Here is a 19927-nt window from a genome sequence, read left to right as displayed (position 1 = left end):
TTGGTGGAATACACATGTAGCAGAATTTCGTTGAAATTAGACACATGCCGATTTCCTCACGATGTTTTCCTTCACCGCCGAGCACGAGATGAATTAAAAACATAAATTAAGCACATGAAAATTCAGTGGTGCCTGCCTGGGTTTAAACCTGAAATCATCGGTTAAGATGCACGCGTTCTAACCACTGGGCCATCTCGGCTCTCTAAGCTCTCAAAGTATCAATTATACCCAAAGTGACAATAAACAACGTCTCACTTAGTGTAATTAGTTAAGTTTTATTTATTCAGCACATATTAGAATACGGCTATTTGTTTGTTAAATAATGTCAGGGCTGTCCACTCCGTTACCTGCGCGTGAGTCGATCGCATGATAACAGAGCGTGTGAACTCTTGCGTAAAAACTATAGTGTTTTAAATGAATGATTGCTTATTATTTGTTTGATTTATTAGTTGATTTATAGGTATACATTTCTTTTTTATTGAATAATTACGATTTTTTTCTTTAACTCGGCGTAATTGTAACCTGTTTTAAATTGATTATGATATTCAACATATTAGAATTTATTTTAAAATACTGATACCAAAAGCTAGTAAAATATTATGAGAATAGTATTCTGAGAACCTTATTATGTAGATAATATTATTATGAAAACGGTTACAGACTTAAATGAGTACTTAATAAGTACTAATTTAAGTCCTGCTTTGTTATACTAATTTTTCCCGAGTTATTGCTTTGCACAGTGCCCCTAGTACTACTTGTAATATGAAGTAAGTAAGTAATTAAGTAGTTAAGTATGAAATATATGCATTTGGTAGTATAGAGTTCAACATTATACGATAACGTTCTCACCATGACATCTCACGTGACGCGCTCGAAACAGACAACTTCGCACATTATATTTCCATCTCACTTACACGTGCAAAAAAAACCGAGACAACTATATAATTCGGCCATTTTAATTGTACACACATACACAACTCAGGTTAAAGCCTATCCACCAAGCTGCTTTACAGCAATGAACATTCTAAGGAAATTATTTTTTTGTGGCCAACTTAATAGTTAATAGTTTCCTGGATTTAAACCCGCATGTTTACTTAACCCCCTATCTACTATACTATTAACCACCTGCATATATCTTTGTCTTATTGAGCAAGGAAACGCCACATCAATAAGGTTATTAATAGTGTTCAATTGTACAGAAACACTTGAAAAATATATAGAAGAGATTACGCTGTGTTTGACATGAAGTTAATTGCGAGTCGTTTAAAATATTACTTTTACCGCACAGCTTCGTAAAGGTTCCGTATTTATTGCTCCAACTAATTTACTTGCCACCTGGTCTTAGGTCTAAGTCCAACTTACGACCAGTAAACTTAACTAGGCTTTCTGATTTTTACCACAATATAAACGCTGTTTTCTTTTTTAATTTGGTGTTTAATTGTCATCGTTTTATACATATTACGTATATATGTAAGTGTGGTAAATGAGAATTAGAATACTGTACTGTATGGTCACTTGGTGGTAGGGTTCCGTGCAAGCAGAGCAATAATACTTAGTATTATTGGGTTCCGGTTTGAAGGGTGAGTGAGCCAGTGCAACTACGAGGACAAGGGACGAAACATTTTAGCTCCCAAGGTTGGTGGCGCATTAGCGATGTATATTCAAGACTTATTTACAAATATTAAATTTTATAATGTATACATGCGACTACAAATATTAGTCATATAACTTGTTTTAAAATTACCGAAAATAGTACTTAATGTCATAGCAGTAAGAGTGATATTAATTATATTATACATCATAAATGATATGGAAATTTCTTATTACCACAAAGGTCTCTCACAGCCTGAAGCATTCATGGCGTAAGAACCAAAGTGAAAGTACAAAAGACTGAACGATGATTAAAGAAGTTAATTAGAATTTCATTTTCTCAATTGTAATATTAACGACTTAATGACAATGAAAATAATGATTACAGTTTTGTAATCATTATTAACCTATCGATAATTATGATACAAAAGCTCCTGAATACATTAATCATATTACCGTAGGATAGTATGGTATTGGCCCTGTGGTCAAACACGTGAAGCTTAAGCGAATAGTGCGGGTTCAAAGCCAGGCAAGCGCGAATGAATTTACAAGTTAATAATAAGTTCAGTTTGTTTTTATAATTCATTTTATTTACGGCGGTAGAAAACATTGTGAGGAAACCTGCATGTTTCTGAGAATTTGTCACATGTATATCTGCCTATCCAAAATAGAACAACGTGTTGGAATAAGCTCTAAATCACCACATATACTGGACTGTATTGGATTCAAAAGTGGTTTACACTCTTCAAACCCAGAGTCTATGTGCGAAGATAGCTACTTCCCATACGGGCTGGTAGAGAATGTTTAAATGTTTTCGAGTACAATTTCCGAATTATGATTTGAACCTAGGACACTCCATCCTTTAAAGAAAGTTTCTAATATAAACAAAATATTACTTATTCTTGAGATACTCATATTATGTTAGCTTAATAGTTTTTGAGTGAAAAACAACAAATAAAATTCAAATATAACATATGTATGTACAATTTTAAAAAGTAAGTTTTTTTTTATCACGGCACCTATAAATATATTAGAGGGACATGATTCAAACATTTCACGGACCTTAAAAGAAGTGTCCCATAGGACAGCTCCTTAGCCTTTCGTATCAAATAACAAATAAACAATATAAACCCTAAACTCATCGTTGTAAAGTTCAAATTCCTAAATAAATAATTTCAAAGCCTGTATACTCCTTAATAGAGGTAACCCTATATTTTATTCATAAACACTTAGTTTTTATTTGAATAAAGAATTGTTACACGAGAGACTTATTGGGATTATTTTAGATAATGTTGTTGCTTTAAATTAAATGAATTAATTTAAATTTTAAAAATATCATTTAGTTTCGATGCTAATTATTTCAGATTTCGGCATAAATTTTAAACACAAAGTATAACGTTTAACGAAACGTATCTTGTGAAAGTGACATCCACTTTCGGATACTTTATGAAATTCGTTCGTTTCCGCTAACACAACACGTAATGATTTGCGTTCAAATTTCCATTTTCCAACAGACGTACTTGTGACCTATTTGATTAAATCTGACAAGTGGAGGCGAGTCCTTAGCTAAAGCATCGTTAGTATGAATACCGCGTGGTCAGTTTAGATCATTCAGATTATTTTGCATTTTGCATACTTGTCAAAATATTTTTTAAACGAGTAGCTTTTGCTCTCATATATATGAAGGCTCTATAAGTGTATAATTCAATTCATTTGGGGTCCATCACATTTAGTGTTATGATCATCCGATTCATTTTTTTTTCGGTTATCTATCACTTCACCAATACGCTATCACCCTTGTAAGGATGATATGTCCCTTTTGCCTGTAACTACACTCGCTTTTAAAACTGGAACACGACATTACCTATTAAATTTTGCTGTTTGAGGGTAGGTAGGCTGAGTAGATACCAGGCACATGCCTGGTATCTACTCAGATTTCCGTAAAAGTCTGTGCATGCTATGATAATTGATTTCTTCTAAACTTTTTTGTCACAGCACCTACAATATTACAAGGTGCTAGAGATTACCAACCTGACTTTAAGCATGGACTCAAATTTGTCGATTGGACTTTTATATTTAGTATGTGGTATGCAAGGGATTTTGGTGGCTATTCGCAAAACTGTCACGTATGACTCTGGTACGTGACGCAACGCTGCGGGGAGCCTTGAAAACGGACAAATTAGAGCCAATTTTTCTTGGCTAACTGACAGACTAATACGGCATTTTTAAATGGTGGGACATAGCTTAAAATTTCAATTAAGTTGTTCGATTTATCAGCATATGTATGAAGTTGAAAAGGCTGAATATGGCTGACTTTATATTTTTACAAAAATAAAAAATAAATAGTAATAATATTAGAAAATAAAAAAAAATGTACATTCTTGTAACGAAGTTATTTTCGCGGCCTACACTGAAATGAGCGAGCAGAAATCGTCACGTAACGAAAAAAAAGCTTTATGCAGGCGACTTCCTTTATTTTCTTCTTTTTCCCTTTGATTCCCTTTGACCAATGATTTTAAACTTATCTTTTGTTATTATTTTAATTCCCGCAACGCAATTTTATTATTTTATTGTCGTTTAATTTTTCTTATAAATAATATATTGCGAAAACAACTTCATTCCGACTGGATGTTACACCTCTCGTTTATTTCCTATATTAGCAACAACGTTCAATACCTAACTACATTTCGTTATGTAAAGAGAAAATATATTAAATTCATTCATATATTGATAAAAGCACCATTCTCAAGCGCTTCATGTAAGTACAGGTGACATTACCGAGGCACAATACACTTCACGGTCGCTAAGCACGTTTCTTTTGATGTTTATTATTTATTCACGTGTCTAACGATACACGCGGATATACCCATACTGAGTTTTCCTTAAGGATTTATGAATCTTGACGGTCAGAAATTTGACTTTTAACCGAGCTGCTTGCTCGAGTTGTACTTGGCAGTTTCCAAGCGCGTGCAAAATAAGGTAAAATGAACTTGGATAAAGTTAAAGTGTAGCTCGTTAAATCGTTTGTCTTAATTGGACTGCGCAGTTTTTGTTTGTACAGTTTAACTAGTTAATTCATTACAATGATAGATAGTTTATTTTTATTTACATACTTATGTTGTATCTCATCTTGCAAGTGTTTGATATTATAGACATTTTTACTGGACCTTATTTTTTTTTTAAAAAGTTGTAAATAGTTAGTCCCACTAAGGAGCAGAACAGTTTCGACAATATATATTAAACATAAAATTCCTAATGTATCTTAGACATAAGAGTGATCTATAAAAATGTTAAAATGAATTATCGACGAAATAATAGAACAGAGGTGCTCGTTACATATTTTTCCGCTCATTAAAAACTACACCCTTAGGGAACAAATTTACCCCCAAGATTATAATGTCGAAGTATATCAAGAGAATGACATTAGGGTATATTTTCACCAGGTTCTGGCAATCAATAAAAAGTTTTTAGGTCATTCGAATGCTAAACGCGTTTATTTACGATTTTTCGTCCGTATGTTTTATTTGCTATGGGAGTAGGTGAAAAGTCGGCAATGTCGGCATTCGGTTGGCTTAACACAGGTTAGATTGAGTTTTATGAAAGGTCGATACCCTTTGTGTAAGGGATCATAAAACATTCATATTACTTTAAACCCCCCTGAAATCCAAACGACGATTTAGGAAAATAAATATTTAATGTTAAAAAAAATGTTGAGAAGCAATCTCAATTTATTGATACCTATGTAATATATATATATTTATATGAAACGTGTTTGGTACTCTGGGCACGCTACAGATATTTAATTTGTTTTTATTTTGCCAAAGAGAGTTCTCAGTTCTATTTATAATCATGGAACTTCAGACTCCTTTCGGGATGTTACGTCACAATATATTTACAACAATTTTATATTGACTTTATATTTTACTTTTTATTTTATTTCTCGTGACGGCCACGTCTTGTTAATAAGCACACGTAATGATAAACGAGGTTCAAATATTTCTAACCTGCAACATTCATTTGAACTGTTCTCTTTTCTAAAGAATATCAGGGTTAAATTCAATGGAACCACCATTGTGAAGAGAATCTTTACTGTACCTGTTGTTACAGCTATAATTTCCGTGTGCGAATGCGGTCACGGAGCATGATCGCCTCGTTTGTGACGAGACGAGCTTTAATTGAATGCAAAATATATAATTTTATCTTTAGATATTTTTTTAAAAGGACCTAATTTATGAAATTAACTTTATCAAGACTATTGTCTTAATTTCAAGCGCGCAAAACTGCTAAGCATAGCTACTAAAAGAACAACATCTTGTAATGAATCTTCTCATATAAGTTTGATGTATATTATCATTTGTAATATTTAAATATATAAAGGCAAATCTCCGTCTCTATTAGGATAGGCCATTTGTTTATTATTTTCGTAAGAAACTACAATTACTCAATATAAGAATTATGAGGAACAAAGGCGATTCGTCGCAGACGTGGTACCGTTTGCCGACTACCCCACAATAATGGCGGCATTCAAGATTTCCCGCCAACCATCGATACGACACATTACCAGACCGACTAGCTGTCAAATCTTGTTTCCTCGTAATTTAAAAGATGGCGCTAGTGATGCGCCGTCATATATGTAAGCTTTGTGTTGACATTCGAGTGTTGGCAGTTGAGTCTCAGTATAAAACGTATCATATTTTTTAATGACATAAGAAGTGTCAGTTAATTGAAATTGTAATTTAAATATTTATTTAAGACTTAGTTATAAACGTATTTTTTTATTAATTAGTGTTAATTTAGCGTGGAAAGAGCAATTCCAGTTCTCTTTTAAATAAGGAAATAAAGCATGAACATTGCAATTGTCGATTCTCTGTTTTAAGTTTGTATTAGTCAGCCATTAGTATTAGTATTGTAATACTTATTTATTATTAACAAAATTTAACTCTGTTTTAGATGAATCAAATTGTATAATGACCAATGACCATGACCTTATATATATAAGGACCCGATGTATGAAATTAACGCTTATCAGACAATTGCTTAGATTACAAGCGGGTGAAACTGCGAAGTGCAACTATTTCTAAAGTAATGTTATACTGCTGGGAATGAAACGATCGCCTCCTGGCTGTTTCTACTCTTATGCAATTAAGTATATAATTAATTTGACGTAAAAAAAAAAGTCCTGCTGGGTTTCTTTCGCCGGTTCTTCTCAGGTCAGGGTGTTTTCTTTTTCCGAACCGGTGGTAGTGTTTAATTTAACCATCAATAAGAAAGTGTAATACTTCTACATTGAATAAAGGAATTTGAGTTTGAGTTTGATACAATAAACCTTCTCCTAAACGTGCTGCAATATCTAGTATAAGTTTCTGTAGTTAGACGCCAAGAAAACTCCTCTTATATTAGTTAATATAGATAGCTGTGAATAATATCAATATCCGTCGATACAAAAGAAACAAGAAATATGTCCCGAAGGAAACATTAAATAGAAATCTATACATAAATTCCTGTGTCATTCCGTAATGGACGGACAATCAGATAAACGATCGTCGATGTGAAACACGCTGTATCGTGACCCCGATATAAACGGGACTTTATGGACATATAAATATATATACGCCGTTACAGGAATCTGCTTGTACGTCATGTATTATAAAAATCAAATCAAATATATTAACTTTCTAGGGTTCCGTAACCAAAGTCAAAAACGGACCCTATTACTAAGATTCCGTTGTCCGTCCGTCCGTCCTTCTGTACGTCTGTCACCAGGTTGTATCTCACGAACCGTTATAGTTAGATGTTGTATTTCTGTTGCCTTATTACAATAAATACTAAACTCAAACTCAAAGCTCAAATTCCTTTATTCAACATAGAAGCATTAGACTTTCTTATTGATGGTCAAATTAAACACTACCACCGGTTCGGAAAAAGGAACACCCTGACCTGAGAAGAATGGGCAAAAGAATCTCAGCGGGTCTTATTTTTTGTCAAATTAATTACATTTTTGTCAAAAGTATATGAATAGAAACAGCCAGGAGGCGATCGTTTTATTCCCAAGGTGTGCTATCAAACATAAACTCACTAATTGTATAGTAACCTTTAGCACACAAGCGTTCCTTAACAATTTAAATTTGGCACCAGAAAAAAAAAACAGAATAAATATTTAAGGGGGCTCCCATACAACACTCATGGTTATTTGCCGATTTTATAGATAATGGTTCAGAACTCTTCGAGTCTTCAGCTGGTGGTTTTATTCAATTTCGCTTTAAGAAATATTAACCATGGAAAGTAAGATGTTATGTCCCTTGTGTCTTTAATTCGCTGGCTCACTCACCATTCATACTGAAACAAGATAGTAGAATATACGATGAGTGAGTGGTATCTCCTTCCATAATTACACGAATCCCTACCAGCAGGACTTTATTGTACACATTTAAAACACAAAATACACACATACAAAAGCGGTATAGTCGCAAATTTGTTCTCGTAGAAAAATAAAAGTAAACAATCTCGCTTATTGAATTAATAAAAATCATATTCTTATATAAATTATCTATCTCGGGAAAATATATACGTCTAAAAAATATGGGTCCTTGTAGGACACTTTTACTAATTACATCGCCTTTCACCGTTCGATTTTCAACTTTGAACGTACTACGTAGAGTATAAATTTCAATAACATTATACAGACGAAGTTCTGTTTTCTATCTATTATCTTGCTTTTAACTTAGCTGTATACAAAGCAATTTGAACTCTGATCTCGTCTGTTAAAACACAAATTAGAGTCAAGGTCTTAACAAGGGACACATGACATCCACTACATCAAAATCGAGTGTTCCATTTTCAAATTAATTCCGAACCGTTTTCTAATTGGCGCGACGTGACTCGTCTGTGTTCGGATCTAATCATCGTGTTTGAGTTTCGTGTGTAATTTCTGTTTAGTGCTTTGTGATTCCCGCTTTGTGTGATTGTGGGGGAACAAATGGATTTTTATAAAATAACTATACACACAAATTTCACTAATTAAAATAAGGAAGAAAGGCTTAAGCGCCAATATGGTACGTATTGAGAAATGAGGTTTAAACTCGTTACATTAAATCTCAAAATCCAAAAATACCATTTTTGCCTTTAGCTTTTCTTCATTTTTTAACAGACACTACACGACATTTATGATTCTTGCACCGAGGTAAATAATTTATATACTACAAGAATGTGAAATTCACGCTGTCTCGTTAATATTATAAACTTAAAGCCGGCGAAACTTTGAAGCGAAGATACTTATGTAATAATATTATGTAGTTAAACCTTCTCCGAAACGCGACGCATCTTCAGGTATCTTGCACATTTACATACATTCCATTAGCAGCCTGTAAATTTCCCAATGCTGGGCTAAGGTCTCCTCTCCCTTTGAGCAGAAGGTCTGAAACATATTCCACCACGTTGCTCCGACGCGAATTGGTGAATTAGACATGAATTATAAACACAATTTAAGCACATGAAATCCAGAGGTCTGCCTGGGTTTGAACCCGAAATCGTCGGTTAAGATGCACGCGTTCTTACCACTGGGCCATCTCGTATCTTGCACGTGTTGTTCTAGTTATTTTTCAGTCAGGCATTATAAAAACCATCTCATTCATTAGGATAGACGTATAAATATATTCTACTACTAATTATCTCACGCGGCGTTGCATGCATTTAAGGGTTTCTTCATTCAAGCATTTCTCATATCAAATTCCAACAAATTCGAATCAATGGTTTGATCGTGGAAGAGCAACAAACAGACAGACTTACTTTCGTATTTATAATATTAATATAGAAGGTACCTTTTATAGTTATGTATAGACTTATAGAAGTAATTGTATCCATTGATTGATGAAGTCGAATTATTTAAAAATATCTTTTATCGTAATCTGATCAGCTTAAAGATGGTCTTAACGGTGAACCGTACCTTCGGAGATCGTGAGTTCGATTTTAGGTATATGTAACGTTTAAAGTCTTAATGTCGTGACGTTATCTCACCGGTTCACCTTTAAATGTTTGCAAAGGTCAGAAGGCAATCGCGCTATGTAAATTAACTGTCATATGGGTTTAGAATTACAAGATCATTTTAAAATATATACAATAACTCTGTAAATCTTTTGTAAAATATACTCGGTTTAACGGTTATAGGTATTTTTTTTTTGTAATATATTTATGAAGGCAGAGACAAATGTACAATCCCATGGTGGTGTAACCTCAACCTATTCACACCATAAGTAATATAGACTGTTACTATACCACTAATCATAGTATGAAAAATGTTCAGTGGGAGAGGTACTAATGTACACCATATTGTTTTTATTGTTTTTATTATGAGGGGAAAGGGAAATAGTTATCTGTAAATAAATTGATGAAAAATCCAACTGTCAGAAATTGTTCAAATTAATTTGTCAAATAAAATTTCGAGGCCTCCACTCCTTTGTTGTCCCAAGGACTCTAGATCCCTAAAATGACCTGTACTTTACCACTGTTTCCTGTCGTTCATTGCTCCCTTTCATTAAAGTATCGCGAACTTTTATCTCATACCTAAGTCCAAAAATTCCGATCAAATAAGTGTACTCTCGTCAGTAGCTGAACGCTGCGATCATTACGAAAGCCTCATTAGACCGTGGATCGAGTTTCGCAAAGGCTTTCATTAGAACCGACCGCCATTTTCTAGAGCCAATGAAATTTCTCTAGGCACGTGGTTCCGATGTATCGGCTTTGTTCATGCTGAGAAATTGTTTTATTACTGCTCCTTTAAGCTTAAAAATTCTTGGAAACAAGGTTGTTATTAAAAAGTTAGTATATCACGAGCAATTGCAATTTACCAAACATAGATATGTAATTTTTTGGCCAGATATAAGAGATTTTATTTATTTATTAACACTGCACATCAATTGATGTTTGAGACCGATCGATATTTAAAAGTTAAAAAAAAAGAAACCATGAAAACTTAGAAAAATTACTTCTTTTAGTTTTACTGTCTACAAAATATTTTGTGTTTCTGTATATATCTATAAAATATTGTCTAAAATAATATCTTTTATTTTTTCACAGATTGCGTTCACCTGCAACTGTACAAGGACCTTAAGGAAAGACAGAAGAACGGACAGACGAAGGCGTCGCTGTCACTCCAGCAGTACCTCGGCTTTGAGTCAGGATTTACTTTGGACAAGGAGTCCAACACTCTCGCCATACTATGCGAAGACGTCGTCCCAGTGCTTGCTTTTGATACGAGGGAAATACTTATACAATGGAGAGTGAAGGTGAGGTTCTTAATTATTTAAGCTTCAAACCCATCCTTAAATAACAATCATAAACCCACTATAGAACATAATTACCCTCTTTGTAAAAGAACACTTTTATAAAAGAATAATGTTAAATCCAACTGACTAGTGATAGTTTTATTAACTGAAAAATACATCAAGATTAAGAAATAGTCCAAACTATGTTTAAATATTGTTGAATTGCATATGACATATACACTTGCCGTATTTTTATTGTATCTTAATAATTAAATTGACAAAGATGTATGGAACTCGAAAATCGAAAAAAAATAGTAGTAATGTATAAATATAGATATTAAAAAGACAACTAATTTGCCTCGTCAAATACAAACAATTATACATATTGAAGAGAATTCAAACGTAAAACTCAAGTACGTAGATAGAGTTGATTCAACAGTTGAACTCTTGATCTATGATACAAAGCCACGCGTTCAATTTAACTTGTATTCACTATGTACAAAAGATAACTTAATTCATGCATAATGTTGTAATTCCGCTAAATTCAAATGTCGAACTCGCAATAACGCTAAAACGATTTTCTCTCCAGATTACTAAGTACAAAGTACTGAAGAGTTGTCCATCACCCGTCGTTTTATTTATTTAGGTCAACATTAACTCATTCAACATTCATCGACGCTAAGCCATTATTACGCTTTAATTTATTATAATAAAAGGCAGAACAACAGTCAAAATGAAGCAGACAATGTATTCATGATTTAACAATTCAAATACTAAATATTACGTCTTATTTTTTTTTATTTAGATTTAAATAAAGTTAAATTAATAACAAAGTAGCATGTTACAAGGCTTTGACGAGTAATATCTTACATCTCAACGACTACAGATAAAATATTCAAATGACGTAACAACATTGACAGTTAGATATTAAAATGTGACAAGTTCTAAGTGTAAACAGCCCTGACCATATTAAAGTACCTTTAGGTATTATTGTATAAAGTCTTTAACTCGGAACTTCTTTCAGGTTCAACACAATCTAGGCAGTAGTAAAGAATTCGCAGCTGTCATCATATCAGCTCCAACCCCCACGGGGATTAAGGCTGGACCGGTGAGGTTACACGCATGTGGACCCAGGCTTGCACTGTGTGCCTCGCGACCTCCTGAAGTGCTGGCGCTTTGGGATATTAAATTGTTAAGGTAAGAAATAGTAAAACTAGAAACTATATATCAAAGACACAATAAATTGAACTAAAAAAAAAACAAACAAACATCAAATATAGTCTATATTATTTATATATAAGTTACTTCTCAATTTAAATTACAAACAAATACAATTGGATTAGATTGAATGTATTACATAAAAAATCCCCTCGAGTAACCCTCACGAACAAGCGATAAAAAGCGTATGCACCAAATAGTAAGCCATTCATCTGTTATCGAATAAAGACAAAGCAGCCCCGATTGGAATTCTGCTATTGTCGAGGCTCCCTAATCTTCCAAATCGACTTCCTCCAGAACATCATCAATATTTCATTGCGGTGAAACCATTTATTTGTCTTTACCAAGTTTGACCCAGTTCTTCACGTCATCGTGGATTCGTTTCGATATTTAAACCAAAGTGACATTCCCATGATAAATTTGTCGTATTTATCTGATTTCTGTTAATTTTATATTCATTTACTGTGTTGCGTATTGAATACAAGAAAATTAGAAGTATTTTCATAGCATATATTGAAATTCAATTATTTTCAAAATCAACTAACAATTTGTTTAGACTTATCAGACATGATTTGTTCTTGTTTTTTATTTTATCGAATATTTGTTTTTAAATAAACAGTCATACCAGAGTATTGTCCTTTATATATTTAATAGATAATACTTAAAGATAATTTGTATCGCTAAATCTTCCTCGCCAACTCACTTTAATGTTTATTTAAACAGAAGAAATTAAATTTAAATTTGTGCGCCGAACTACTTAAATATCCGCTTAAAGTTATGTAATATTAATTCACCGACCGAAATTCGCCGAAAACTTTTAATTAGTCACGTGGAGTTTTTGCTCAAAGCCTTACCTCAACACGGCTGAAAATTTGCAGCGGAAAGAGTCGTTTTCCGACGTAACTTCCACCTTTAACCGGATACTTTTTGGTTTGCGCACTTCTAGCGTAGTTTCCTTTTAGTATTCTATCTGATTTTCGGTAAAGACGTAACTTTTTCAACCCTCCAGCCTTGTTGGTTTAATGCCGTTGGATTATTCGTTATTCAATTGATTATATAATATTTTCAGTTTTCATTATTTAAATTTGTACTCGTTTAATATTATTTTATATTTCGTTTGTTATTTATACAAATTAACTTTGGATGTAACAGGAAACAAACTTTGTCTGAAACGTTCTCAAACTTTACAATTTCCTTGTCGAAACGTACCCAAAGATAAACATTAACGAATGGCATCGTAATAAGCTTTGAAAGATTTAGACGCCTACTTCCACCATTTCGCAAAGTTACGGAGATAATTCAAATAATTTTCGGGGATTCGGGAAGTAAGGAGATAAATCTGCCTGCAAATGAAAAATCGTCAACCTATCCTAACTTGACCTAACTTTTTTGATTTTCGTATCTAAAAAACCATAAATTCAGAAGATATGGAATGAGGAAAAGTGTGAAACGGTTTAGATTTTAATTGCAGCTCCTTTGTAATAAAATTGTGCTATAATAAAATATAATGGAATGGAAAATATAATAAAACAGATATCCCAGAATTAAGAAGAAAATCTGAGTCACTGTCCTTGCAACTAATTACCTTTAATACAATCCCGATTAGTATAAATAATACATTAGGTCTGTAATAAAACGATATTTAGCATGAAAAGGGAGCAGAAACTGCCCTTAAATAGACCCTTAAACCGCACTCGCCGACAATTTGTCGTCGATTTCGAGGACCTGTCCATAAATCATGTCGGTTGGTGTTTGTCGGCGCGCCCACGCCGTCACCGTCAATAACGTTGAGTGGAGCTGGTCTTTTGTTAATATTTTTTGTATAATTGTTATTTGAAATATTCTGTATTTTTTTATTGTTCTTTCTCAGTCTTCTATAAATCCTACTAAACTACCTGCAATTGAATTATAAGCGATCAATAGACATCTTCAGAATTACTTACAAATATTGTTTAGTGAGTGACTACGGAATAATGCTTTCTTTCTCTTTCGAATTACAAATCAGCGATGAGAGAAAGAGATAAATTAAATGTATTGTGTATTGGCGAATATTCTCTTGTTTATTCACAGTATAATTCACATTTCGGAATGACGATTTGTTTAACGATCAACGCCTACTTTTATAAATTATATTTTCATGTGATTTGATTGATGATTGTGACAATGTCTCCTAAAGCTAAATAATGTTGTTTTATTTTTGTAGATCGTAACTTATTATGGATAATAAAGCTAGACCAAATTTTCCCTCTAGAATTTTTCCAAGAGAATTTATCGGCTATTAAAGCCGATGAAGAGTTGCTTATTTTCCGATAGGCGATAATGGATGCCGCGAAGCCATCGCACTGCTATTTATCTTTTAATAGCATGAGCTAAAGCGTTTATATCTGGATATATTATATACATATACACTCTACACGCTAGATTTATCCCGTTGCTTTCGTCAAAATCAATATTATTTTCAATTAGGTTTTGATATTGATATACAAAGTAAAAAACTACTACCGGTTCGTAAAATCGAACTGCCCTGATAAGACCCGACGAAAGTAACTCGGCAAGATATTTATCAAATGAAAATTTTATGATTTTTTGCAATCGAAAAAAGTATCTAGTATGGTTTTATTCCTAAGGACTATGCTTATAAGTTTTTAAGTTCGAAATGGTCCTTAACATATTTTTTCAACCGGATTTTGATGGTAACTTATCATAACCGCTAACAGACTTTAGCACCGTAAAATATAATTCCATCAATGCACCACGGTAGAATATCTTATGACTGAGTGGTGACCTACAAAAACGGACACACACAAATTCCTACAATCACGTAAAACTTCGGATAGTAAGAGTTCAGTACAATCAAAATAAAAACATTTACGACATTTAGTAAAATTGCAAGCAATTAATACAAATCACGACCGCGTAGAATGTTGACAAGAACGCAAGAAATTCTCAGTTAAATCGCAATTCCCCATCGCCCGGGCGATAAATGGACCAGCTCCTGTCACCAGTCGAGACTGAACGAGCTAGGAATTTTATTTTTGTTCCCTCTATTGCTCCAAAGTCCAAATGTTTCGACAGCGAATTACAATCAAAGCACTGAAATTTAAAACCGAATCAAATGAAAATGAAAATATAAGTATTATTTATTTCAGTATTATAATCTCCATATAAATCCAGTAATATAAAGATTATGTTACAGGATTAAATTAAATGTAAACGTACCAGTTCGGAATGTAGACTCTGCGGAGAAAATCGCAATAGTAAATCCTTTTCTGAAATTAATTACACATAACTATATAAAATTAAATACATATTAAAACTAAGAATATCTTGATTTTTTTATGATGAATTGCTGGATTTAATATTAAGCCATATATATTTGACATGAGATTTATATTAATAGGAAACAATTTTGTTCCACTGCTGGCAAGTCTTATCACTCCGCTCCACTGCAGATTGGCTAATATATATTATAAGTATGTACTTCAATTAAAATATTTAAATCTCTGGTTAGGAGACTATATGTTGACTGGAAAAAATCGCCTATCATCGTAACCTAGTGTAATATTAAAATATCTTCATATTATTAAATAAAGTCGTTTCGTTGATCTTTGATGTCATGTTGATTTTTCAAACGAAGAACGAACTTTTTGATTGAACGAATTTTAATGTGATTTTCATAAATTAACAGATTGATTCAAGAGGAAGATCTATACTACATGCATATAATAGTAGAGAAAAGCCGAGAATCTCAACCTTTGTAGCCGGAAAATCAGCAAAAAAATATTTTATGTCTAGACTGTATTTAGACTCTTATTGTTCTCATATGAAGGAACTGGTATCTATTTAATTATAAATAAATATTTCTTGTAGAATTTTAATTAGTCTACCATTCCATATCGCATATGGCCTATATTTCGCAGAGGAGGCAATTTTTGGTAATATTCCGTCGAATTCGTCAATTATGGACCTGTCTCATCAACGTGATGGATCATTTTCAGGGACCGGCTGTTACGTTCATTATAAACATATTGAATATATATCTTTCGTTCGGGATTATTTTAAATTATAGTACAGTTTATTGTAAACTTGACTTACGGAGCTGAGTTTTGTAGGAAATTGGTGGTAAAACGAAAAAACGGATTTAAATTTATCAATGAAAGATGTAACTGCTTAGTTCATTTCGAAATCGTTAGATGTCGCTAGTTGGTTATGGTATTGTTATTATAACATTTTATAACAAAGTTCTTGGACACATATGTTGTAAACTCAAAACTCAAAGTTATTATTTTATATTTTATGCCTTTGTGCATAACAAATTGGTACCGTTTTATAGCAAAGTTCGTATGACTATAAATGTTTATTATTAATTTTCTATATATTTGTTTACCTAGGTCCTAGGTCAATTAGGTCAGAAACGCTAAAAACGAAAGCTCACGAGCGTAGAACAAACCCTACAAATCGTAATTTAAATTATATGAAGTAATTATGATTTAACTTATCAAAACTTAAGTATCAAGTTGTGTTAGTCAAGCTATACTAATATTATTAATTCGAAGTAACTCTCTCTGTTTGTCTGTTACTCTTTAACGACTAAATCTATACCAATTTTGATGTACTAAAGGCGAAAGGCTGGAACTTACTCCTAAAATACGAGCAAAGCCACGTTTGAGCAAGTGTTTAAATAAATCAAAATCGTTTATTATTCTAGTTACATATGTTACTTATAATTAAACCTAATAATCTTGATGCATCTCGAACTAATGGCTGTAGCTATCAAACACAGTAACAGGATATAATGATAAATCACTCGGTTGCGCCAGTAATAGTGAATCAATTAATCAGTCAGCTCGTATTACGACTTAATCAGATTTTGACATATTTAATTTAATAACACAGATTAAAAATGAATAAAACTTAAACCTTATTACTCGTGAAGGAAGAATATCATGTTTTAACTGCCCAAAAATATTACACGAAAAATACTTTAACAAAAGTTGAATGATGACAAAATAATTCGTAGCTGATCGACAAAATTGTCGCGCCAAGATGACCAAAATGGATAATTGACGCTGAAATTGAATGTTTCCAAAGCTACTTATAAAAAGTCACTTAATTGATACCTTAATGTTCTCATCGCTACCAACAAAAAAACCTTTAAAAAGTCTATAACAGTAGGTCCATAAAAAAAATGTCGCTACTTTTGCAGTACAAACACATCTACATAATTGTAATGAATGCATCTTACCCGGGATGCTGATAATACCTTTCGGTACTGCACGTAACTTTTAAATGGATTAAACAGAAAACATTGTCAACTCTTAATTTTGTAAACCGAGCGTATAAATTCGAGAGTTTTCTCGTTAACTACCCGTGAATATGTTTAATTTAAAAAAAAACAAAACGCTTTACAATCCTTACTCAAATTAAATTTAAATAAATAGACGTTATTGTTAATAAAATGTTTTAATACACGATGCAAAAATAGACATGTTTTAAGTTTAACGTGTATCAGTGTGCTTGTCTGTGGCATCTTAACTCCGGAAGAACCAATTTTGACATGAATCGGAGTTTGTATCTTCTACTGGTTTGATTGATTGAGAATTATAATACTATGGTTTCATTTTATTTTCGAACTACTCACCAACTTACAACAATTATCGGGTTTGAGGCTAATTACAATGGTCTCAATGCGTCGAATAATATGTACTTTATTAGAGGTTATATAGAGGTTTATGTGTTATATATCTTTGTTAAAGCAATTAAAATAAATATAAATAGTTTCAAAGTTCACAATAATCGAAAAGTATACGAATCGTCAGTGACCTGCCTCGATAAATGAATTCAATAGCAATCGCCAGCGACCACAGATACGACTTTAATTTCGTTATTAGATCGTTTCGTTGCATTTCCCTGTGGATTTGGTATCGTCCTAAATCATGAGCTGAAGCGTTTCTATATATTTAGTTTGGAAACAAACAGTAATATCACTTTTAAGTAAGAAACATTTAACATACACAATAATAGTTTTTTATATTACAAAAATACAAATATTAAAGACACGCAAATGAAGTTAACTTGTAATAAAAATGAGTTAAATCCAAGACCGAGGGGGGCGGGGGTGATTTGAGATGATAATAAGTTTATTATAACACAATAAGTACTATACATAAACATATATAAATAAAGTGTTTATTTTTTAAAACCGGTATCAAAAATAATACACTGAAAAAAAAACAATGTCTACAATCGATTGTGTCAACAAAAGTTAGACTTTTAAATTAGGCTCGTATTGGTACTTTCGCTAGGTTCAACTAATTATTTATATCATTTTATTATACACTATTAGAAAATCATGTAGAAAATTCTTATAACTAATTAGTAACTTAGTACAAGAGACGGTCGTATGACTAGTTAGCCTTTCTTGTATCCAATCGATCGGGAATCCAATTTAAAGAATTAATTAAAGTAAAAAACTCTTTTTATTTGTGTTATTGGACCCATTATAAATAAAATCGATTCGTCATTAATAGTATTACGATTTGGTATATTATAGTGGATTTATAACTAATGCTAGTAATGTGATTTAGTATATTATGGAAGAATAATTTTCATAATAAGCACTACTTGGTAGGCACTAGGCATTAGACAATTTTTGACGAAGTGATTTCAGACATATTCAATACACCAATAGCTGAATCGGTACTAAATTGGTTACCTGTGTAATTTCCATATATTTTAGTCTTTTTCAAATACAAATCTGAATCAATATATGAATCAATAAGATAGACAGCAAAACAAAAAACAAATGTCAATTAAACACAAACATTAATATCTCGTAGCAAACAATATGATTGACTAGCTGAACCTGTTCTACCCGTACGAATATTATAAAACACCAAATTCCAAGCCCCGTTTTACTCCCTTAGGGGTAGAGTTTCGTAAAATACTCAGCTAATGTCTACACCCTACAAGGAACCAACCGGAGTTTATTTACTTATTTCATCAATCAATTAGTGCCGTCGAGCCGAATGAAGTATTTATTATAAAAACCCTCATAGGTGTTTGCGAAATTAACTGCAATTAAAAAAGTGACGCTCGTGATGGATGAGTTACGGGCGGGTGTTACGGGCGAGTAGTTACGGATGGGGGTTACGGGTTTTTTCCTGATATGTCACGCCAAATAAAGCAACGTTTAACGGGAAGGGAACACGACCGGGGTGCTATTAATGGGATTTTATTGTTGTGTATTTTTTTTCCATTTTCTATTTTAATATTCGGTGTTCGTTTTGTAGATTGGTCTATGAGTGATATTAAAAGGTCGTAAAGCACAGGAAGTGCGTGGTTGAATATATCGTAACGTTTATGAGATGTTAATTGTTAACAAAGTTTATGTTCTTCAACACAGCTACAGTTGTGTTAACAACTTCAATGTTAATCTATACATAAATCTTACATTTCAATTCAGTTTCGAACAGAAGAATATTATAAAGTTATATGTGATTGTGAAAATTATTCCCACATATATATCTTAAGCAGTATATTTTGCTCTACATTTAAAATTACATTTCACTTACTAAACGAAATAGTTCAGTAACCTCTAATCCACACACACGCACACACGCAAATTTTATTTTTTTTTAATTTCTTTCTTTTTACTTAGGCTTAATAAACAGATACAGTTAACGGAGTGTATATATACGAATGGGTCGTATATATACAGTCCTTATTTCTCTTGCCCTTTTTATAAAGTGCGGTCTTTCTAGCACGGGTATTATTATCCTTGAAAGATTATTCTTCTATAAATAGTAGTAACTTTTTTTCATAAAAATCATTGTACACTAACAGTCACCCCTCATCTC

At 32.6% G+C, this 19927-nt stretch overlaps 1 protein-coding gene across 1 annotated transcript in view; it reads left to right on the top strand.

Annotated features, from left to right (window-relative positions):
• Positions 1–19927, top strand: part of LOC125069715 — a 164634-nt gene that overhangs the window by 126468 nt on the left and 18239 nt on the right. The window contains exons 4-5 of the mRNA XM_047679268.1: positions 10663–10871; positions 11875–12047. Coding sequence (XP_047535224.1) covers positions 10663–10871; positions 11875–12047 — 382 coding nt within the window. The remainder of the gene's footprint in view (positions 1–10662; positions 10872–11874; positions 12048–19927) is intronic.

The sequence above is a fragment of the Vanessa atalanta genome, chromosome 16 (assembly GCF_905147765.1).
Source record: "Vanessa atalanta chromosome 16, ilVanAtal1.2, whole genome shotgun sequence".
Classification (NCBI taxonomy): Eukaryota; Metazoa; Arthropoda; class Insecta; order Lepidoptera; family Nymphalidae; genus Vanessa; species Vanessa atalanta.
The sequence above is the reverse complement of the archived record's forward strand: the minus strand, read 5'-3'. Positions and strand labels throughout refer to the sequence as shown.